Below are 24,183 nucleotides of genomic sequence, written 5' to 3'. Positions count from 1 at the left end.
TGCATTTTGTGGAAACATGTTTGTATTGTAATTTCAAGTGTTTTTTAATTTGAACTACTCGAAAATAAAGCATATCGTAGTACTGGCCGGCATTTGGAAAACCCCTGATATGCACAGCATGTGTACGAGAGCAGACGATGCAGCGGTCCCTGTGTCACTACGTTTGGAATCCACATGACCAGGGTTGCTGCTCTTCCTCGGGAGTGACGTCATAATGCTCCCCGACACTCAGAAACCGAAATCGCTCAGTGTAAATAATGCGGTAATATTTTTAATGTTCATATTTAAATTGTGGAGCACGCATCACGCACCGGGTGGGAGTATGCAACGTTTGAAACTAATGGTGACTTCCAATCGCAGAGTTGGAGCACTTCGGGAGCAACGATTTCTGCTCTTTTCGGAGCAACTGTATTCCAAACGCAGATCTGAGGCACGGATCGCGTCTTCCAATCGTAGACAGGGAGCGGTTGCCGAGCCGAGATTGCTCCGTGGAGCAGTCGGGACTGCTCCGCCGAAATCGGCGGATCCGACCGGAAGTTTGGGTGACGTTCTTTTTCAGCGGCGCCCTACATGCTCTGGCCAGAGCAAGTGTACTCCAATCGCAATTTCAGGTCGCGCGCTCTGCGCCGGATTCAGGCGCTCTGTCACAGAGCGTGCAGACCGCTCCGGGCCTGCGATTGGAATTCACCATAAGAACACTCCAACCAAAAATTTGATGTCTCCACCCCTGTAAGGTTTTGGGTTTAGCATATGGAGCTTGTGACCTCCTGTGTGCCAGCGTCAGAAGCCTTTCAGAAACCCTTTCGTTGTTTGTCTTGACTGTTTTTATTCATTCTTGGTCTCTGCCTTGTACACACTTCATTTTGTGTGTGGTTCCTCTGGCACATCTTGAACAATGTTCCTTTTATCCTTTTTTTAGGACCTTTCTAATGTCCATACGCAAAGCCACTGCAGGAGTGCGTGGGCTGCTGCTGTAGCCTGTTGGGAGATGTCCTTATCTTTTTTCCCTCATGCATTCCATTTTTTGTGTATTTGTTTGTGGGTTTCTCTTAGTGGTTTATTAGTTGCATTTTATTGTTCTGAGCTTGCATACTTTTTCTCTTTTCATGGCATCCAACCCTGTGTATGACTGACACTAGTGGAGGGACTGCAGCAGCCGACCTTGCATGGCGCGGCATTCTCTGGTCCAAGGCACCTATTCCCCGTTCCAAGCTACTGGCTCAAGATTGTGCCCACAAGTCTGCACCTTGGCCTACAGGCAGAGTCGCATTAGGCCCACGTCGGCCAGGACTTCCTTGCCAAATAAAGTATTCCTACCGACACGCCTTGTCAGTAATTGATGAAGCGTATGAATAAATGAGTAACAACTTCGTTGGCCATATAGAAAAACCGTGTTACAAAGCAGTTTTTTTAAGGCCATATACCCAGCCACCACATTGTTTCCTCTGAGCAACCTACTCATCTTTGAGGTAAGGGCTTGCCGTGTGTCACATCACAGTCTGAAGTGTTGCTGCAGAACCGCATATTGCCCTCCTGTTTATGCCATTGCAGCAGAAAATGCTCCACAAAGCTAATGAAAAAAAAAAATAAATTTCGCCAACATACTGCTTTGAGACAACTGCTAAACGGGTGCTGAAGCCCACTGAACATTTAATTGAGACCCTTTGAATTGAATGTTCTTTGTAGGTATTTTACAAAGGGACGATAACAGTCCTAGCAGTGCTACTGGGATTGCATTTCGCTGCAAACGAGGCGGATTCTGTAGAACTGGGCTCTTGCTGGCAGTTTTTGAAATTCGCATTACCCGAAACTGCACTGTAAAAGAGCATAAAGAAAACGATGTCTTCCTCGGTAATTCATGACATGAAAACCATCACATGGCCGGTTTATCCATTGCCTTCAGGTTCAAGACATCTGCCAGTTTCTATACGGTAGCTTGAGACTGTTGCACTGGAAAATTACATTTCTCTTAAAGGCACTTTTTGAGCAGGAATTGGGTTTACCCTGGTTTTCGTGATTTATGTTTTGGGTGCACAAACTGGGTAATATCGGGCTTTAACTGCTAACAAGAGGCCCTAAATATTTGCTAAATTTGATTTATAGTCTTCTCTTACTGTTGTAATCTATCTTTCCTCAAGGAGAACGGTGGCTGAGTGAATTTGCATCACCTGTTAATGTCAGATTATTTTTTTCTTTTCTCAGCTGCTGACGGCCACTATTGCCAGAGGGGTATGTAAGGTGTGTACTGTAGACAGGGAAATCGCTTAATTCAAACCGACAGTATTTACAAACTGGCACTTCACTCCCATCAAAATCGCGTATTTCAGTGCGACAAAGCTGGCAGTAATATAAGCGTACGCAACGGCCTTGCAGCTTATTGCCTGTCCTGACCGATGAAGCATGGCAATGCAGCGTGCTGCATGCGGCCATTGTGGAGAACCACTGGTCTACTACCCCTGTCACACGGTGCTTTCGAAGTGCAGTTTCTCTCCCTATAAGCGCTCCGGTTCCTGCCACGACGTAGGACCAGTTTATTTTAGCACATGCGGGGCCGATCGAGTGGAATCTATGAGGCGCCGCTATTAATGCTGTCAGTGCTGATGAGCGGTCGCATAAGAATGAAAAAACTCGTACCAAATCATCGTCGGGCTCTCAAATTTATTGCGAACTGCGTAAGGAACTATTTTTCTGTCCCCTTACCCTTTGTTTCTAATCAGCATAGTCTGAACAAATTTTCGGTTGCTTAATAGTTTGAAGTACCGAGGCGTCGAATGCCTGACCATTGGTACGTGGTCATATGTATATTTCCCATCCATGGCGCGCGCACAATTTCTCCCTAAACGTAATGACCGTTGGATATATTGTCTTCATCTTCAAAAGACCTGTTGAAAATCTCAAAAGTTCATTATAGCGACAAATTTATATATGAGACTGCTCAAAGGGAGCACGACTACAAAACCACCGCCGCACACACGCGTTCACTCTTGGCGCTCTTAATTCATTTCCAATAGCTTGACCGAAAGTTTGAGCTATAAAAGTGAGCACGAAACGACGAGAATTCACTGTGTGAGCGTGTGTTTGAGGAAGGATCGCGCATAAAAGGTTTTACCACCAAACGCACTGATCATAGTGCTTGCATGCGGCACAGCGAAACGGTGATATCGATATAAGATGGAATTCCGCATCTGGCGCTTCTAGCCCTCGCAATGAAAAGAGGCAGGATTAATTTTTCCCTTTGCAAAACAAAGATCTAGTAAAACCCGCTGTTACGTTCGCGGTTGCTGCGTTTTTCCCGGTACGTTTTCTTTTTTTTTTTCATATGAGCCAGATAGTCCAGCTGCCACAGAAGCCCCTACATCTGAAACTCGATCGCCTATATTTGTTACATAATGCAATTGTTGCATAATTCCCTTGTCGTACGTCGCGAAAGTCATCTCACGATGGTAATTTACACCGTCCCGGAATTCGTTAAATGCGCGCGTAATGGCGACGCCGGCCAGAAAAAGCGATACTATACACGTACTCTATACAGGCACTTGTCGCCGCTGCGTTCGGCAACGTCTGGAAGCACCCAGGCCAATGCCAACATACTTACAGACCATGTGATTTTTGTGCGTCTGTTTGCACAGTTACATCGACGTTGCGACGCTAGCGCGAACGACAGCACAAAAACGAAACTATGCCGCGGCAGACGGCACAAACAGCGCTGTACGAAATGCACTTGCGTGGGTTCGCTCCGACAGTTTTGTTTCTGCCAACCGCTTTATTCTTGTCGCCTGCACCTTAAAATACACAATTTATAGATTTCAATATAGCGATGATTCTATGGGATTAATGCGGCCACCGCGATAGCAGCGAAGAAGCGCACGCGTACCGCATCTTCGCACGCTCCAGGTATGCTCCCCCTTCATTGCTAAATACCTTCCACAGACAGCTGCTCAGGCTAACCGAGACTCATCTCAGTGCGTTTCTGAAGGACGGTATTTGATTATGTCAGCTTTGTCCCCCTTTCTCTTATATATCGTGTTCATTCTACTTGATCGCCATTGGATGTGCCATACTGGGCACATCCAATGTGCCTAGTATGTCCCACAAATCCTCTTGAATAACGTTGCCGTAGGCTCGCCTGATATCCAGAAATGCTAGCCATAGGGTCCTGTGTTCCTTTTCAGCAATCTCTATATAATGCGTCAATGAAAACAGATTGTCGATAGCTCCAACCTCCTCTGTTTCCGGAACCCACTGTGTAGCTCCCCTAGCACCCTCTCGTTCTCTACCCAAGCCTGCAGTCTGTCCTTTATAATCTGCATCACCACTCTATAAACCACACACCTCACTGTTATGGGACGGTATTTGCTTATGTCAGCTTTGTCCCCCTTTTTCCCCTATATATCATTTTCATTCTACCTGATCGCCATTCATCCACTATCATTTTGTTCTCTAAATCTATCAATGTTTGCTTGGATTTTGGTCCTAGCTTCTTTATTAAGATAATCGGAATACCATCTGGTCCTGTCGACGTGTCGCTAGCAACCTTCTTCTCTTGTCGTAACGCGAGCGCATGGTTGCGCTCTGTGGAGGGCCACTGCGTCCGACACGGCCGCGCATCGAAGCGAAGTGGCAGATGACGGGAAGCGCCACGCCCAGGCGCCACTCGACTGCGATGAGTGGCCGTGTCCGACGCAGTGGCCCTCCAGAGAGTGCAGCCACGCACTCGCGTGTTCAGGGTGGACGACCCTGCACGTATGGGACCGCTGCTCGCTTCGACTGAAGGATGCCTCGTGGACGGCAGAACCAGCGTGCCTGATCGTATTTCTGACCATTGCCACACGTTGTAAAGAATTCACATTACTAACTTGTCTATACTCTGCGCAAATCAGGACGAAAGCTCGAAACGGATGAGCGCACATATGGCCACTCAAACAACCCATAAATTATGCGAAATGAAAGCGTATTTTCATACGGTCAATTACGACAAGATTTTCCTGAGAAAGCTTCGAAAAGACTTTCATTTTTCTGGAGCGCCTTCGAAGGCACAGGCACGACACAAGTGCGAGCCCACAAACCACACAAGCGTCCTTTCACAACGAATGTGCCACACCACACGTCCAGAGCATCCAGAGGCCGACCAAACAAGCAAGCGATGCAAAACGCCCGCGCCCGCACGACCGCGATGCACAAATCACAAATGACGCCAAGCCAATCTATATACCATGGGTGAAAATAACGCTTTCGTTGTTACGACCAGGTCGGAATAACGATTTGGCTTGGCTTTCCGTTATTTTCACCTGGTCGAAATAACGCCGGCCCCGCGCCTTGTCGCAAGGCAGCCAGCCCGATTGTCATCACCACCAAGCAATGGCAGTCTTCAAATGCGTTTGAATGAGTGCATCAATTCGTTGCGGAGAAACTTTAGTTAAACAAAGGAGCGTGGGCCTACGGAAGTGCACAGATGGGCGGCGAGATAGAATTTTAAACCTAGGTTCGCATAGCAAAAATTTCGTTGAAGAGGAAACGCGCCCTAAAAAGTGTTCGTTGTGTTGAGAAATTTGTTCCATTATTTTCTATGGCGAGCTGACGGGGAATCAGAAATATACGTTGAAGCGACGTTCGTTGTAGCGGGTATCGACTTTAATTTTATGATTGACGATGGGCGTCTGGTGAACTCGGGATGTCGTCGCGAAACAGTCGTGGTACCGATGCAAAAGAGAGAGCAATTCGACTTAGCTGAAAAAACAGATATAGTATACACAGATGCGGCTTGGCATCGATGGAACAGAAACACGAAGGAACACAGAGTAGTATCGGTGGTGGTGAACCATCATGGGGACTGTAAGGCCGCGCTTCACCAACGCGTACATTTTTTTTATTCCCTTGGCTTGCGGTCACTGCGGGCCTCCAGTCTACGCTCCGCCCTCTACCCGCGTGCCTCCCCCCACTACCCCCGCAAGCAGTGGCAAAGGAGCAGGAGGAACTGGCTGATTGACCACTGTGACGGCCTAAGACACCTGGCTTTGTTAAGCGCGCCAAGAAAGCATGCGAGGCGCACACAACGAGCACGTGGCACCGCTTGGTCTTGGGCAGCATTCCCTCTGCGGCAGAATGCGGACCACCTCGCATTCAGCGATGGACCGCTTTTTTTCTTCTTTTTTTGGCATTCTCGATGGCACCGAAGCGTCGCGGTTCTCCGCCGTCTGACATTCCTGCGGCGAGCCAGTGGATCAGTGGTCCCGCCAATTAGCTGAAACACAACTTTTCATCCTTCGAGAGGCGACGTGCGGGTGCAGCAGGGAAGGGGAAAGCATCAAGCAATAAGGACGAGAACTCCCCCTCCCCCACCCCCGGGGAGAGGGTTTTCAGAATGTTTTTGTATGTGTTTCTTTTTCTTTTTAGCCAAGGCCTGGGCTCGAAGCTGGGCCCAACCTTCAGGGGCTGTGGCTACCTCCATTGGTTATCGAAGCTTAGGGCGGGCCTCTAATATGACCGCCCTAACTTCTTTGATTGCAAAAGCTTTAAAATTGCTTGTAAAATCATTGAAGGGCAGTCTTGTCTAGTCTTGTCTAGTTGAGCTAGAGGCTCCGTGCAGTGGCACGTAATTGTACAGACCTACACTCTAACCTCGGGTTGATGAGTAAGGTCGTGTCCAGTTTCTCTGTGTGAGAATTGTCTTCGTCAGTTACAGCTTGACGTTCTGTGTGACTCAACTTGTAACGCAGTTTGCCCTTGTACATCCTGTAAATATATTTTCTCTCTGTCTACATCACCTGGCATCAATCATCGTCTACTCCTTCAACACCGTCGAATTCACGTTTGGAGAGGTCCTGTGCCCCTCCGAAGAAACGCAAAGAACCATCTTTGAATTTACTGGTACGTAGTCACCAGTATAGCACAGAGCGGCTGCAGAGTATCCGAGGGGGAAGAAGCTGCTGTTGCGCTAGCAGTAGATGAAGGATACCGCAGAAACAAATCGCTCACAATAATCACCGACTCCAAAGAAGCATGCAGGCACTACACTAAATGGTAGGATCGGAATGGGAGCTCTACGGATCATCCGCCAGGCGGTATCCCCGAACGAAGAAATTCAGCACAAAATTTTCTGGGTGCCGAGGCACACCGGGGTGACTGGGAACAAGAGGGCCGACGATCTAGCTCGCGAGATTACCAACCGAGCAGATACGTCTAGTGACCCTGAGCCCACCACAACGGTGGAACCATCGTACGCGGAAATCCTAAATCACTACAGAGGACAGAGGATAGCGTATCCTCCACCACACCAGCTATTAACGCAATATGAGGCAGTCGGTTGGCGTAGACTGCAAACAGGAAGCTTTCATAACTTACATATGCTTCACTAAATGTTTCCGAACCAGTACGCGGACACATTCAAGTGGTGTGGAGCCACCCCCACTTTATACCATATTACATGGGAGTGTAAAAACAATTATTCATTCCATGAACTAAAAGAGCCCAATGCGGAACAGTGGGAGAGCCTGCTCACCAGCAGCATGCTGGCGGTCCAAAAAGGACTGGTCCAGCATGCGTATGAGGCAGCAGGACTCAGTGGGGCCCTGGAATAAGGGCACTACCCCTGGAAGACTCGAAACTTCAGCATGAAGACACCCGGGTCCCGCTGAATCGACCAATTTTTGGCGCCAATAAAGTTTTTTTCTCTCTCTCTCTCTCGAGTGTGTGTGGGTAGGCTCAAGCTTGGGATCGATGTCCAGGGGCGACGTTGTAGGGTCGCGTGACACTTGCGCGGCCTCCTCCTCAGGCAGCACAGCACCTTCGCGAACGTCACGAAGTTCGTTCATTTGGCCTATAACTGCCCCTTTCGTCAGGTGCTGCGGCTAGTTTTGAAGTTGGACACGAAAATGTTGGCATGCCCACGTTCTACATTGGCGATCCGTCGCGCTACACCAACGTGCCACGAAAGTAGCATATGGCCAATTCCTTCTAGAAGCCCTTCGCCACATGCGGTTGTATCGACTCGGACCGGCAGGAAAACTCTCGACAACGGCGGCAAGTGAATATGGTCTGCATCAACTTTGATTGCAGCGTGGAGGTCCGGGGAGGAACTGGCGCTAAGAACGTGCGCGGACAATGAACTGGTTCCTCCATATGTCGTTTACGGCGCCGTACTCACGGAGAAAGTCCATGCCAAGAATGACATCTTTAGAGCAATTCTCCAAAACCGCGAATGTGGCGGGGCACGTCTCGCCGTGAATCTCGGCGCGGGCAGTGCACTGGTCAACATGATTTACGAGGTGACCTCCCGCGGTACGTATGGGCGGGCCGTCCTGCTGGGTGGTAACCTTGCGAAGACGCCGAGAGAAGTTGCCACTGATGATCAAGTAATCGGCGCTGGTGTCGAGAAGCGCCGTTACGTCGCGACCGTCGATCAAATCATTTATACTGCTGGAGGCCACAATACGTTTTCGCTTCCAAGGGTGCCATCGGTCGAGCTGGGACATTCCAGTGTTGGCGGAGGCTCTTTAATGCGTGCGACACCTGCAACGCGACCTCGAGGCGCTGCTGTACTTAGTTTTCTTGAAGTGGCGAAAGGCTCTCACGGCGAGACCCGCGAGAGGGGGACGACGGGCAGCGAGGTAGCGGCGTCCGGGTGGTGCGAGGTGGAGCTGACGCTGGCGATGGAGATTGTCGAAGGTAGTCGTGTATCTCGCGGGGCTGCTCACCGAATCAGGGGGGGTGGGGGGGGGTGGAGGGCGGATCAGCCCGGTTGAAACTTCGATGGCCGCGTTCGCGGTACAGGCAGTAGCGATACATGTGGTCAGGCTCACCGCAGTGGATACACAGCGGCTTCCGGTCTGCAGTCCTCCAGATGTCTGTTTTCCTGTGGCCATGCGGTTCCAGGCGTGCATCAGATGGGGGGGGGGGGGGGGGGGGGGCACGGACACGTGGCGTTGAGGGCTGGAATCGACAGCGTTCTGGTACAGGGGATGGACGGGAGGCGGACGGCGGCGGCGTAGCTCAAAGATGGTTGGCCGGCTTGCTACGTCGTCTGGCACTAGCGCGTGTCGTTGTGCGTACCTAACAGCCGCCGCGATGGAGACAGATGCAGGCTGCTCAGGAGCTGGAAACAACGTTTTCAAGTGCTCGCGGACGGCGTCGCGGATTATTTCGCGAGAATCGGCGAGGCCAACACCACTCAGGCCAGACGAGGCAAGATTTCAGACGACAGGAAAGACGCTCGGTCGCTGAAAGTGACTGATTCTTATCGCCAATGCGTGCTCGATGTTGGTAGCTTCAGTGACGAATTTGGCTAGTGTGGTAGGAGGATTGCGGATGAGGCATCCAAAGATGTAATTCCGACACGACTCATCAAGGGCCGCACCTACTTGTCTTCAGTACACCGATGGTCAGCGCAGGCACTCAGACGCAGGGCGTCTTCGACGAAACTTCTTGCGCTCTCGGTAAAACGCTGAATAGGAGCGTGGAGCAGATCTTCAGCAAGCTGTCGCCGGTGATGCTTCGCAAACGTGCGTCTCAGTTCGCGCTTGCACGTCTCCCATGATGTTAGCGAAGCCCCATGGTTCTCAAACCAGTATTTCACTGCGGCATGCAAGAAGTATAGGTTCTGCACATTGGTCGGGTGTCCACCTGTTATGTTGACCTTTCGTAGTGCTAGACCCAGTCTTCAACATCAAGTCCATCACCACGGAACGGGGCGCCAGATCTTGGGGTGGCAGGCACGTAAACGATCCTCGGCGCAATCGCGGGGTCGGTTTGTTGCGACCGGGACGCCATGGTGGCGTTGGTCCTAGATGTCCTCGATCCCTCGTGCAAGAGTCCGAATTCCTCCACTTGGCCTTGCTGACGTCGGCTAGTGCGAATCTGTCTTTCTGCCGAGGGCTCCACGAAAACTCGACGGCAATGACTGAGTACCGGGATCTAATTACGAGGCGGGGTGCGCTGCATGAGACGCGTTACCCAGCACCTCCTGCAAATGCCACCCGTTGACGTATAGAGGCCGGCGGTGAGCACATCTGCAAGCAGGAGCACAAAAGCAGGCAGGTCCGCCAGCAACGACGTCATCGTTGGCGCGTGGCGGTCGCCACTCGCCTTCCTTTTCTAGTCGCTACAATATGGCCACTAGCCTTTGGTCCTGCCTTGTGTCAGCAATTTATTTACAGATACTGCTGTCTCTGGTGAGAGAAATTGCAGGAGTGGTCACAAAAAAGAACAGGGTATTATGTCGTAATATGAAAAAGCAATGACTGGCAAGCACTTCAGGAGGCAAACTACGCAAGGAACCATCATGGTTGTTCCAGATTTCAGTTGACATGGGAAAAAAAAAAACTTGAAGCAGTCTAAAAAAGCATCAAAAAGCACAATGTTCAGGGGGTCAGTGCGTCGTGTTCTGTGCGAGGGTTGGACTATGAATGTGATAGGGGCAGCAATGGATGACAGTTTATGAACGATCCGGTGCAACATGACGATGTGGTCACACACACGTAAGTGATTTAATGGCTGGAGCGATAATTCCTTAGCACATGTAGAAGGTGAAAAGTTACGGTCGTACCAGTTACAGATAAATCTCACTGCTTTATTCTGAATGGTTTCCAGTTTGTCGATATCAAATGCGCGGTGCGATTACCACACAACTGAAGGGTATTCAAGAATGGGCCGCTCGAGAGTGTAGTAGGAAGTTAATTTGCACTTTCTAGTTGAGTTTTTTAGTGTGTGTTTTAAGTAGTGAAGTTTTCTTAGTGCTTTAGCGCATATTGTGCCAACGTTAGCGTGTCATTTTAAGTTAGACGGGAATGTGACTCTAAAGTATTTAAGACGTCGACGCGTGTTAATTCGTGTTAATTTTATACGAGTATATCCTGGGTTTTAAAGGGGCCCAACGCTGAATTTTAAGGAGGCAGTTTTTTTTTCGGCAGAACAGAAAGCTTGCTGTTTAAGGTGTTGGATTCCGGAATGGTTTTGCGGAAAACACTGTACAACACTTTTACCAGGAATTTTGAAAACATTGAATGCGCCCGTTTTTATGCATCGTGATGGTGGAAATCATATATCAGTGAGCGTGATATTTAATGCATGCCTGCAAATAATCTCATTCTGTGATGAAAAATTAAACACTTCTTTTGATGCTGCGGCTATCGACGCACAGACAGGGCGCGCAGACTAGGGCGTTATGCGCAGGCAAGGAGAGGCCTTTGATTGTAAAATTCTTGTGTTTTAAAGAAAAGATCTGTGTCCTTTAAAATGCCGGAAAAATGAAGGATTCTAACTGGGCGATAAGCGAGGACTATTCGGCTAAAGTACGGCAACAAAGGATAAAACCTATATAGTTTGCTAAAAGCGCGGAGGAAAACTGAAACTGCGGTTCAATAAAGTAAACTTGGACAATAAAATTTTCATGTACAACACTGAAACAGACACTATCACTTACGTATAGAAATAGCCATCACCGCGCTCTTCAGATAACCCACGAAAAGTTATTGCAAGTGAACTTATCTGCGTTGTTGTTAACTGCCCTAGTCTAAAAAATAGAAGTGACCAATTTCACTCGCTCCTGGAAATAACAAATGCACATGTGGTAATTGGAACGGAGTCATGGCTGGACAGCAATATAAGCGATGCCTAGTGAAATATTTCCTACGACCTGTATAGGAAGGATCGCAATGCACGCGGCGGTGGTGTGTTCATACCTGTTCATTAGCAGTTTAAGAAGTACGTCGGCCAACCTAGAGAGCTCCTGTGAAGCTGTCTAGTGGAGGCTACTGCTGTGCCACGGTACTTCATTAGCAGTTGGTTCTTTTTATAGGCCTCCAGAGTCTACCAGTGCAGGGCAATTTTTTCAACTTAGTAACGCAATATTAGCTCTAAAGGCAACATAAATTATTTTTGGCGGGGATTTTAATTTGCCTAGCGTACCATGGTCTACTTTGCAACCAGTAATTCACACTACATCCCTATTATATACCGCTTTCCGTGAAGTGATCAATGCTCACTCATTATTCCAGTTTGTTCAAACTCCTACGAGACTCGGTTTTACCAGTGACAATGTGCTAGACCCCAGCACCGCAGTGACCCCAGCCAAGTCTCATCTACCACAACGCTGCCATTTATAAGCGATCATGATGTAGTTCTAAGAAAATTGTCTTGTAATGCAATGAAACGCCAGCACTCTCATGCACCCAAAGAGTTTTCTTTTTTATGAAAAAGGTGATTGCGTTTCCTTATCGCAGGAACTCGATGCGTTTTTTCCTGACTTTCTTTCACATGGATCGCCTTTGAATATGTATTCTTTCTGGAACGTGTTTAAAACAAAAATATTATCCCTGACGCACACTTCCATCTCGTCCCGCTTCATTTCAGGCAAGCGTCGTGGCGATAAGCACCGGATGAATAGACAGTTGCGAGCAATGATTAACTGACGTAAACGCCTGTTTTGTAGATCCTGCGATACGCCTGCGCTAAATCTGTATTCCGAGATCAAAAACCAGACTAAAAACCTACCCAATGAAATATGTGAGGCGAAAAGGGCATACTTGAACGCACTTGGGCAAAGGCTAAAAACAAACCCAAATGAAGTCTGGAAATATATGTTAAAACCAGACCAAACACGAGTGCCACTCTGCCTGACATACTAGATGGAAGTGATTTTCGTAAAGATTCGAAAGGCAAAGCTAACAGCCTCAAACTTTATTTCCAGTCAGTGTTTTCTGACCATATTATTACACAGACGGTATATTAGACTCCAAGCATCCTGCCCAGAATGCATGACATTGAATTTTCTGAACGGGGAATCATGCTTTTATTACAGAAAACTAAGGTCACATGACCACCAGGGCCTGACAACATTTCCAATTACGTTTCGAAAAATTGTGCTGCTGATGTTGCCCCGTATCTAGTTGAATTGTTTCAAAAATCTTTAGATACCGGTGATTAACCTCTTGTCTGGAAGACCGCCAATGTCGTTCTAATATATAAAAGCAGTGATAAAAACAAAACTTGCAACTATCGCCCCAATCTCTGACGGGCGTGTCTTTCAAAACACTCGAGCATGTCATATTGTTAGGTACTCAGCTGGCACTGAGCACGTCTGGGGCGTCTGTTTAAGGGGTTTAGTGACGGGGCGGAGAGCTCAACCCGGCCAGGCCAACCAGCTTCCTTTTCCTCCACGCTTCCGATCTCCCCCGCTTCGTCGCCGACACAAAGCACGTCACATTTCTCCCTCCGCAGACGAAGCCTCCCACGGCGAGCAAAGCAGTGTCCCGAGGGCTGATTCGTTTGAGCCGAGCAATATGTACCTCCTGGGTCTTTCGTGAGCATCGGCCACGGCGAGTAAGGCGCGAGACGACGTAGTTTAAATCACTGATGCGCTCAAGCACAACAAAAGGGCCAGTGTGGTGGGATAGGAGCTTCTGACGCAAACCACGCTTCCCGAGCGGCGTCCATAACCACACTCGATCGCCAGGGTCATAGGAGATGGTGTTGAGTTCCCCCCTTCAGGTGGTCATGAGAGGAAACACCTTGTTGATGATGAAATCGGGGTTTCTTGATGACCCGGTGGTTATATCCCGCAAACATTCACGTTACTTGAAGCAAGATGAAAGTTAACTATTTATTTACGACATAAATAAAACGAGAAGAAACAAAGCAAGAAGGAAATAATTTACAACATGACTAAACAGTTGATCAGACGAATTCAGCCCTTGTTGAACCCACAGCGCTTGTTTTTAAACCCTCTGTCTCCGCCCTTAGCGGGGACAGCCACCAATAAGATTACAAGCGACACACCTCACCAGTCAGTGGTTTGGGAAAGGAAATTAATGTTTCCGCCAACTAATCACAGAGTAGAAAAAGAGTACTGATTAAACACTTGGGAAAGGAGATGTTGCAATCAAACACAAACAGCACAAACGCAAACGCCCTTTCCCACGGTATACCCACAGCACAGCCGTTACCACTTTCCTAACATTGTCATTTGTTTTCTCTTTCGCACATGCTACAAACATATGCAGACGGGACGATCACTAAAGTTGTTTACAGAACATCGAAAGAGAAGAAGACAAGCCCTGTCTACATGAACCCGATAGAGTTGAGTAGAATGCTTTTCGGGTAAAAAACCAGTTGCCGGGTTCATGTAGATAGGTTAACTCACCTGGCCCGCCTTTCCAAAAACCATGTATACGCAGTCGGGTAACAGGGAACTCTGAGAAAGATTTCGGTCATATGATCAGTCGACCAAAATGGCAGCCGCCGTCGGTCCCCGCGCTGTTTCCACCCGAGCTTCTTGGATCGACCGGGAAGTGGAATGTTTTCTGGGGCTAATAAATGGAAAAAAAAAGCGAGCGAGGCGCTGGGCAGCAGACGGCAGCGCAACCAAGACGTGTTCAAAGATCTGCAGGCCGAAATGGCCAATCTCGGCTACCACTGGACGTGGCAGCAGTTGCGGAACTGCTGGAAGAGTGTGAAGAAGCGATTCACGGCCGTGAGTATAAACATTCCCTCACCCGAATTTCGACACCCATACGGAATGATACGACGTTGCAGCACAATTCTGTCTTGTGTGACAGGAACGGTTGGAGCAAGAGAGAAGTGGAGCTGCACCGTCGGCTTGGAAGTGGTATGACCTCATGAGCGCGCTGCGGAAACCTGCGGGCCAAAAACAGGAACCGGAAATTTGCACGATAACTGCGAACCTCGACGCTAGGCGCCGCTGCGATACTTACGCGCTTAGGGTGCCTCGATGCCAGCGCTGCGCCGGCATCGAGGCACCCTATACGCGCTTGAACAGAGTTCATGTAGACACCTATCGGGGCGAGTCAGAGGCGAGTTACCTAGCCCGACGCTCACTCTACCCGGTCCTGTCGGGTTCATGTAGACAGGGCTACAGTCTTTACGGGAATAATTGGTTTCATGATCATTCTGCTCCTACTCAGCCGCATATCGTGAATTCCCGAAGCCTCGGGAACCCATTGACAACGCACACATGTTCTCGACAGCTGTACATGGTGAGGCTTTTTAAGACGGGTTATGCCCGTGACGACGCGGATGAGATAAGGACGTCTGACGCAAGCAGGGGAGGCCGGGACGAGACGGGTCCCTTTGTTGGCGACTTCAGAGCGGCCTTCCTTGCAAACACACGACCAACGAGTTTGCGAAAGGTCAGCGAACTCCACACCTCCCAACCAAGAATGTCACGCGAACACTTGCTGTCAGTGTGACATAAAAGTCCGGCCACAAGGTTCCAGGCAGCATTGCGCGCGCACACACACAGCTTGAATTCGTTCCGTGCACACAAGGTTACCCGCCGCGGTGGCTCAGTGGTTAGGGCGCTCGACTACTGATCCGGAGTTTCCGGGTTCGAACCCGACCGCGGCGGCTGCGTTTTTATGGAGGGAAAACGCTAAGGCGCCCTAGTGCTGTGCGATGTCAGTGCACGTTTAAGATCCCCAGGTGGTCGAAATTATCCCAGAGCCCTCCACTACGGCACCTCTTTCTTCTTTCATTCCCTCCTTTCCCCCTTTCCTTATGGCGCGGTTCAGGTGTCCAACGATATATGAGACATACTGCGCCATTTCCTTTCACCAAAAACAAGTTATTATTATATTACACAAGGTTAGGACACCAATATTCACGTTCCAGGACTTGCCATGTCCGCTCTCTGTATGCCAACTGCCAAGCTAGTCCCTAGGCTCCACTTCCCACATTACATCGACTGGTTACTTAAGCATGCAAACATTGAGCACTCGGAGAAATGACATGCTTTAATCTCTTCAGCCTCGCCCGGCTGGGACGCGGTCTCGCTGGTGCCGACCGGTCAGAAAAAAAGGAAAACTCCCGCGCCCCCTTTGCAAACACCTCCGCGTTTCGGTAATTAACCAACAAAGGCCCGGCAGCGTGGTAATGGTCGAACGGTCGGTCTGTACAAAGACTGAATTGAAAGCGCCGTTCCCTGTGAAGCTTTCCCCCTTTGGCAGCAATCGGCAATCTGGCGCGCCCGATGAGCGCTTTTGCTTTCTAATGCGTGGTGCGCGACAAGTTAGCCCTGACTGTCGCCTGCCAGGTACTCTCTGTTTGGGGCGGCGCTCCAGCTTCTTCTGAAATCTTTTACGTCGTTATTTCGCGCGCCCCTCTTTTTGAGTGCACACTGCTCTTCCCACTGAATAAAGTGCTACGCCACTTCCCGCCTGCCGATGCCTATCCACAACGTGAACGCCTCTTGCGGCCGATAAGCACGCCTTCACCTTGCCCTTCCTGTTGCTACCGTCTGAGGCACCCGCAGGCGTAGTACGAGAGGACTCGGCTTTCTTGCGTTTAGGGTACACTCGGCGGCGGCGACTCTTTCTAGGTGTCCGATGGTTTTCTGCGTGCGCTTCCTTTGTTCCTGAATCATGCATGGAAACCGTCGCTGAATCCTCACGGAGCTCTTTGCTGTCGCCCTGCGCGCGCAACGTGTATGCCAATACCACTGTCCTAGTTAGCGCAATCTGCGTTCTTTTTATCGACAGCTCGACCGACACGAGCGGTGCGTCCTCAGCTGCCAGTGATGGCCTACGGGCCACCTCGGAGACAACTTCATCGGAACCTGCTGTTACCTTTAAAGTTTGTCGTGCGCTTTCGCAGTTCTGAGGAACTAATCTGCCAGGGACCGTGACGTGAGACTCAGGATTAACATGTCTTAATTCCGGCCACGCTCCCTGTGTTTCCAGCACCTGTACTTTTTCTGTCTAGCTGTCCTGTTCTCGTGCGATACGCTCCGAACGAAGATGATCCGTTTCGCGCTTCAGTTTCAGCGATTCCCTATCTACTTCTGCGATCTGGAACCGCAGTTGCAGTATCGCTAACTACTTCGATGTTGCCTCTGTGGCGGCGCTCTTCTTACGTCCGCCCGTATGGCCCACGGGTGCCAATGGGCCCTATTCTGACATAGGAGCCAGCACCGTTTTCAATTCATTTGCATAATCCCCCAACCGCGGTCCATGTTGCGCATCTGCTAGTAGCGGAAGCTGCATTTGCATAAATGTTATTACTTTAAGCTGAATTCGGAGCTTCAACTTGTCAGTTTCAAACATTTGAGCCTTGCGCTCCTTTTCTTTCCACAAAGTTGCGTCATATTTCATAGTGCCTGCTCTGTTGACGCGAGTTGCTCGATAGGCTATAGACCATTCTCCCTTGCGGCATGCATCTCTGCATCAGTCATTTCAATGCTACCGTATAGCTTACGACTATTACACAGACATGGCAATTTCGGAGAAAGCAGGAAGGTGCCCTGCCTCTTTCGATGCTCCGACGACCGCAGCACTGTCGATCTCAGTGTGATGACAGCGGGCTCCCGGGAAGGTAGCCGCCCACGAGTTGATCCTGGTCCCTCAGCGTCTCACCGCTTCAGACCTCGCTTCACTTGGTCGCCTGGTTCCTTTTCAGCAACTCGCTGACTCGAACCCTCGATGGCTTGCCGTTGCCCGGCTCCTTCAGCTCGTCGCTGACTTGAGCCTCCGACGTCCTCTCGAACTTGTCCCGTGATCCTGTAGCGCTCGACGTCGTCTTTCGAGCAGCTTCATGTTTTCTCCTATAGGACAAACAGCTTGTCAACCGACTTGTTCTTCTCAGCTTCCGTCCAATGCCTCGAGTAGAAAGAAGTTGTGATCCTGTCGAACTGCGGCAGTTGAGTTTCCCCCTTCTTTGGTGGCGATGAGAGGAATCACTCTGTTGATGATGAAATCGAGGCTTCTTGATGACCCGGTGGTTCTAACTCGCCAGCATTCACGTTACTCGAAGAAAGGAGAAGGTTAACTATTTATTTACAAAATAAGTAAAACAGGAAGAAACAAAGCAAGGAGAAAATTGTTTAAAACATGACTAAACCGTTGATCAGACGAATTCAGACCTCGTTCAACCCAGAGCGCTTGTTTTTTAACCCCCTGTCTCCGCCCTTAGCGGGGACAGCCACCAATAAGATTGCAAGCGACACACCTCACTAATCAGTGGTTAGGGAAATGAAAATAAGGTTTCCGCCAACTAAGCACAGAGTGGGAAAGAGTACTGATTAAGCATTTGGGAAAGGAGAGGTTGCAATAAAATGCACAAACAGCAGTAACGCGAGCACCCTTTCCCACGGTATCCCCATGGCAAAGCCGCTACCACTTTCCTAACATTGTCATTTGTTTTCTCTTTCGCACACGCGACAAATATATGCAGACGAGACGATCATTAAAGTTGTTTACAGAACATCGAAAGAGAAGAAGACGGTCGTTACGCACTGTAAAAAAAAATCCGTCAAAATGACGGGAAATACCTTGGCAGCTCTATTTCCAAGCATTTGACCGTTAAAATGATGGCACCCCGTCATTTTAAAATGACGGTGTTTTTTCATCATTTTGATGTTTTTCTTGTCAATCTGAAATACAACTGAACCGTCAATTTGATTACATTTGACCATCAAAATGACGGCAGAACATCATTTCTAAATGACAGTTTTTCCATCATTTTGACGTCTTTCTTGTCAATCTGAAATACAACTGAACCGTCAATTTGATGACATTTGACCATCAAAGTGACAGCAGAACATCATTTCTAAATGACAGTTTTTCCATCATTTTGATGTTTTTCTTGTCAATGTGAAATACAGTCAAACTGTCAATTTGATAGCATTTGACCGTAGCAGTTACAGCAAGATGTCATTTCTAAATGACAATGTTTTTTCCTGACTTCGATGTCATTTTTATCGATTTGAAAATATAGCCAAACTGTAATTATACCACTGATTGTCTGCGATGGCAAGCTGTCAATTTTAAAACTGTTTTTATGACTTCAAGACTTTTTGCAAATTTGAAATTATCTATAACTGTCAGTACAGCATTTGGCCATCAAGGTAATAGCAGGCTGTAATTTCGAAATGACTATGCTTTTAACCATTCCAAAATTTGGCTTGTCAACATGAAATGCAACTGTGTTGTCAGTATGATGGCCCAACACGACAAGTCTCAACATAATTCTGTGTCAATATATAGTGTGGTGAACCTGACCACATGAAAGTCACTTGCAGTGGGCAGTACCTCATAAACCATGCAACAAAAACAAATTTACATTTCTACTTGCACATTTATTCATAAATTAAAGTGCATTCAGCAGGCTCAGCAACTTTGGTGCGATTCCGCAGGCCCTGCCTTTGCCGCGTCCTTTCGTTGGGTTGCTCTGCCCAAGGTACCTGGAAACAAAACGAGGATAGAATAAATCCATGCTCCATAAACTGTGCCAATCACATACTCTGCCTACACGCGTGAAATGCCATGAATGTGTGAACTGCACTACCTTCTGCAACACACAGCATTACGAAATTGAAAGACGAGATTAAAATCAGGTAGCAACAAATGTGAGCACACTAGTAGTGCGCTTAAATAGCTACATATACATGCACTAACAATAGATGATGTACCTAAATGTAACCATTATTATAACTCGTAAAAACAGCCCACAATTGCACATACACACCGTATAGTATTTCTAGTAACAATAGGTGCTCATCATGTACAGGAACCATACACAGAGTCTAGAAACCATAACTATGCAAGAGCATTTTGCTGCATTTCAGTGTTTTCAGCTATCAGCCGCAAACATAGGTCAGTATTGATGTAACACCCTGATGTCCAGGTATAGGCTGCAATTGCACATGTGGCAACCATGCATACATTTAAAAACCTCATTATCATGCCTCATCATCTTACCATTTGCACAATGCTCATTCTAATTTCTGTGCCCTTGGCCACAAATAAGCGGAATATCACACCTGAAATCTTCTGAGCAATCAACAAACCTGTCACGATGATGAATGTCTTAATTTTTTTTCTTTTACACTGCAACTGTTGACACAAAGGGTGGCCAACTTCTCAGGTGCCAACATAGCAGACTTCACGATGGCTCTTTCACCTGTCCATTTCAAGTACTGAGCAATTCTGGACAAATATGGGATCACAGCATAATTTTTTTTGAAAGGGGCTAATAACCCTGCCAGCTCCTAAAAGATCACCAGGTGAAAGGGGAAAGTGCCATGTAATGGTTGTGACAGTACCTGTGAAGCTGTCCTGCCTATGTGTCACGTCTCCCGTTTCAATGCAAAATGAAATCTGACATTCATCATTTCAAAAGGTTTGTTGAGTGCCCAGAAGGTGAGGTAGAGAGCTCTACTTTCTCGGGGCTGATTGTACACAGGCTACAGCGAGCACTGCATCAATGGTAACAAGGGAACCTGAGGCCTGTAAAAGTGCAGAGAGGCATCCGGCAACTTGCCACATGTGTGGACGCAACCCATAGTCAGACACACTGTAATGTTGCACTAGGACATTAGCCAGTGGACACGATACATAGTAGAGTGACTTAAAATAACTGCATTTACACTTAATCCTCGCTCCTATTTTTCCTGACGTCGGTACTTATAAAAGTGCTGCACACATTACATTTAGCAATAATTGACAGTCGCCCGTCCTATCTGGTTCTTCGTTCTAGCCCCTTTCTCGCAGTAGCCAACCAAAAAAATAAGCAAAACACTGAAAAGTGTTATCTAGATGCACTCACAGGACACGTGACCAAGTTTAGGCAATGCAAACTGCCAGCCTGGTGCATTCATTACATGACAATGATCAAATCCGCAATTCTGCGAGTGTCAGAATACCAGAACTGGGTGCAATTTAAAATTAAAAGTCCGGCCTTCATCTCGCAATTGCCAGAGCTAGCCAATGTGCAAGGCTTGTTAGCATGTACTGCTGGCAAGCAGCACTATGTCAATAATCTTACCATTCTACTTTCTAAAGACGCCTGTGACTGGCAAATCACCATACAGGTGTGCCAAAAAAGCAACACGGTGCTGTGCCAGAGAACGAAGAAATGCACGAGAGGAATGTATGTGACGACATCAGAATTTCAGGGGAACAGGGCAGAACTGATCATTTGCAGGCACTGGCTAAGGAGGGCGAGTGCCTTTCCTCAGGAAAAAGAAGCCTGCTGCTCACACTATTGCCTCGGATTCCGATTGCTTATCAAACGCATCATCCACATTCACTCATTTACCTCTGCAAAAGCTCCATGGTGAGGGGGCAGTCGGGAGGGTACGCAACGTTGAACACAAAGAAGGCACCAAGGAGGAGGCCCATGGCCTTCTCAAGACTTCTTGTAGAATCCACTGCAACGATGATCTTCTTTATGTCCCCCATGCTTGATCCTGCAAGGAAAAAAAATTAGTCACACGCAAACGCTACCCACTAAAGGGGTGATCTAATAATTCGAGTAACTCTATGGCCTTCGATGTGTACACTGAGAGAAGCCGAATTCAAATGTCCTCGTAAAAAGCCATACTGGGTCTTGTTGCTAGGCCTTATGGTACCCTGGCAGTACACAGACACATGCAACATGCCCTCCCTTATCAGTGCTTTACACGCCACTAATTATATCTGTTGAAGATGCTTGCTTCATGTAAACATACTACATAGAACTTGTTTATGGAAAAAGCTTTACAAATATTGCACGACAAAAAAGAATTAACTTTGTCGACAGAATACTTCGTTTTTTTTTTTAAATAATGGGGAATAGTGATGAGGTAACGAAACTTGGGCAAGCACCGAGGCAACTTTTCAAAGGCCCTCCATTTTGTACCTAGCCTGCCATGACATTGATGAGAAAAGCCAAGCTCAGCTTCGTTCATGCTTTCCAGCAGAACGTCATGCTTTTGGCAAGTCAAAAGGCCGCACATTAGTCTCGATGAACTCTGGCATATCACCTTATAGTGCGGAGATTGCCCCACCCTCCCCACTTATCAACAGTACTGCTACTGAGTTCCAAATTTTTTGTACACTCTAATAAGAATGGAAAACTACTGGCCAAACTTGCACATTGTTATCATGTTTAATTATTAAACAAACTGTACATACATAAGATGAAGCAGCAATTAAGCCTTTCATCCAGGGCTAGCCTCATTCCTAAGTTTTGAATATGTCCTACTAAGTAGAGTGAAGTTACACAAAATCAGGTTACATCGTAAAATAATAAAATACACTGTACAGCCATGTTTTGAGCCAAAGTTCTATAAATGACAAATACATACCAATCACAGCAAGGTGCGGAGTTGTTGGCAGTCCTTCCAGCCCCCCTTCAGCTGCATGCTGGGAATTCACAAGCCACATGTTATTAGACTCCAGAGAAAACATCAGTGATCAGATACATGCATCTCAATAATAAATCATAACCATACTTCCAACGATCCTGCTGTCATCAAGGCACTTTCTACACCTCGGGTACAGTATCATTTCAGCAGAAATGGATGAAAACGCGGTATAAAATTACAAGACTACAAATTTACTTGATTCAATAATTCCCAGCTAATGGATATGCCAGTCGAAAGAAATTTTTGGCCCTTGTTTGAGGCTTATAGGCAATAAGCTATAAAAATGAATAGAATTTATTTGGAAATAACTATTGCTGAAATAATTAGGCCCATATCTTAATGCTATACAAGAATGAAACTGCACACTATCAGTACACGAACTAAACACTGAGCTGCCCCATCGCCACCGGACACCGACGTATGGGGCTCGGTGTGCCAGGAAGCGAGGAACAACAAAAAAGAGAGAGCGTAAGAAATAAAACATAAAAAAGCTGATCAGTGCACGAAAAGTAGTCTGCTTTTTATTGACGAATACTTTTACGAACCTACGACAGTAGTGCCGACAGCATGAATTCAAGGGAGCTGCAGATGGCCAGCATGGTAGTCATAGCACATGTCTTGGCCTGAATTACAACTGAAAATGTAAAAAATGGTTTTTACGACTATTTTTACTGCCCATTAAGCCCATTCATAAGGTGTTCTGCATTTAAACAGAGGCGCATGGCGCGCTAGAGCTCGACCAACTCGATTTCGATCCTTGGCCTGCGTAGCAGTAATCGTAACCGAAAGTCAGGCTCGATCGCGATTGTATGTGCCCGCATGATAGAGATACTATAAACGACTTTCTTCGACTTTCTTCAATTAACGTGCGCCAATGCTCTTCGTACGCTTCAGTGTTCCTCACAGGAAGTTTTTTTTTTACACGTGGGCGCACGCAGCCCCTGAAAATCGCTGCACGTGGCTGAACCATGAGGCCGCGATTCACGCTTTACGTAGAAGCACGTCTCTGAACGGCAATCTCGGGCCCACGGCCATCAGTGCGTGTATACATTACGCGTGAGAACTAGCGTGCTCCTCGTAGCTATGTGCCGCACAGAACGCGTACTGCACGAACGAAGCATATAAGCAGAACACTTACCTCTACCCGCTGCAGTTGATTTTCGGCTGCAGCCCATACGTTCCTTGATTGCGTCTTCGCGGCCTTCCAACGCGTCGCACACAAAAAGGCAAAATGGCGCAAAAAGCACAACGCACACCCGGGCAGAAGCAGCGCGCACAAAGAAAAGCGAGAGGGAACCACGACAACCGGACTCCTTCCTTGACAGCGGGGGCCGGAAGCGCGCGTTGAGCCACGTCTCACATGACGTACCCCTACGCGCCAGCCAATAGAGTTTCTCGTTTTGTGTTGCGCTCTCCGTCTCTTTCTCCTCGCCCGCTCGTTCACGGCGAAGTCTCCGTCTTTCCCGTTTGACGCCGGCGGCTCGTCAAAATAGATAAAAAAGTGGCCGTCAAAATGACGGTTTGTTTTTACAGTGCGGGAATAATGGGTTTCATGGTCACTCAGCTCCTGCTCAGCCGTATCTCGTGTATTCCCGAAGCCTCGGCAACCCCTTCACAACGCACAAATGTCGACAACTGTGCATGGTTAGGCTTCTTAAAGGGGACCCGAAACACATTTTCAGTGCATTGCTTTGCCTGTTGGTTGCATAGAATGAGTTATAGTGATGCTATTAGCATCGGTCGTACCGCGTATACTGTGGTTTTTAATATTTTCATTAGCTCGTAAAAACAAATTCGTGGCGCTGACGGTGTCACTATACAGTGGCGGTTTTTAGCAGCGGAAATGACATCACTTAGTGCGAGCTTTATGATTGGACAAAAAGTAAATATACTGCAAATTGAGTTAATAACTAGAGATATGTTTTGTCAACATTTTGTGTTTATATTACATTAACAAAACCAACTTGTTTGCCCTAGATAAAAGCACTGTAAATCAAGTAAAACAAAAAAACACCACTAGAGGCTCTGGCTACTTTTTGCATCGAAGGACT

General features: G+C 47.7%; 2 protein-coding genes across 2 annotated transcripts in view; both read right to left on the bottom strand.

The window, feature by feature from the left end:
* Positions 1 to 24,183, bottom strand: part of LOC144096651 (thiol S-methyltransferase TMT1B-like) — a 65,974-nt gene that overhangs the window by 28,557 nt on the left and 13,234 nt on the right. The gene's annotated exons all lie outside the window — the stretch shown is intronic.
* On the bottom strand, positions 19,061 to 22,311 carry LOC144096653 (uncharacterized). Its single transcript, XM_077629483.1, has 3 exons — positions 22,073 to 22,311; positions 21,043 to 21,193; positions 19,061 to 19,186 (listed from the first exon to the last, which is right to left on the bottom strand). Exons 1-3 carry the CDS (start codon positions 22,173 to 22,175, stop codon positions 19,093 to 19,095), a joined length of 348 nt encoding a protein of 115 aa, XP_077485609.1. The 5' UTR covers positions 22,176 to 22,311; the 3' UTR covers positions 19,061 to 19,092.

This window comes from Amblyomma americanum, chromosome 7 (genome assembly GCF_052857255.1).
Source record: "Amblyomma americanum isolate KBUSLIRL-KWMA chromosome 7, ASM5285725v1, whole genome shotgun sequence".
NCBI classification, from domain to species: Eukaryota; Metazoa; Arthropoda; class Arachnida; order Ixodida; family Ixodidae; genus Amblyomma; species Amblyomma americanum.
The sequence above is the reverse complement of the archived record's forward strand: the minus strand, read 5'-3'. Positions and strand labels throughout refer to the sequence as shown.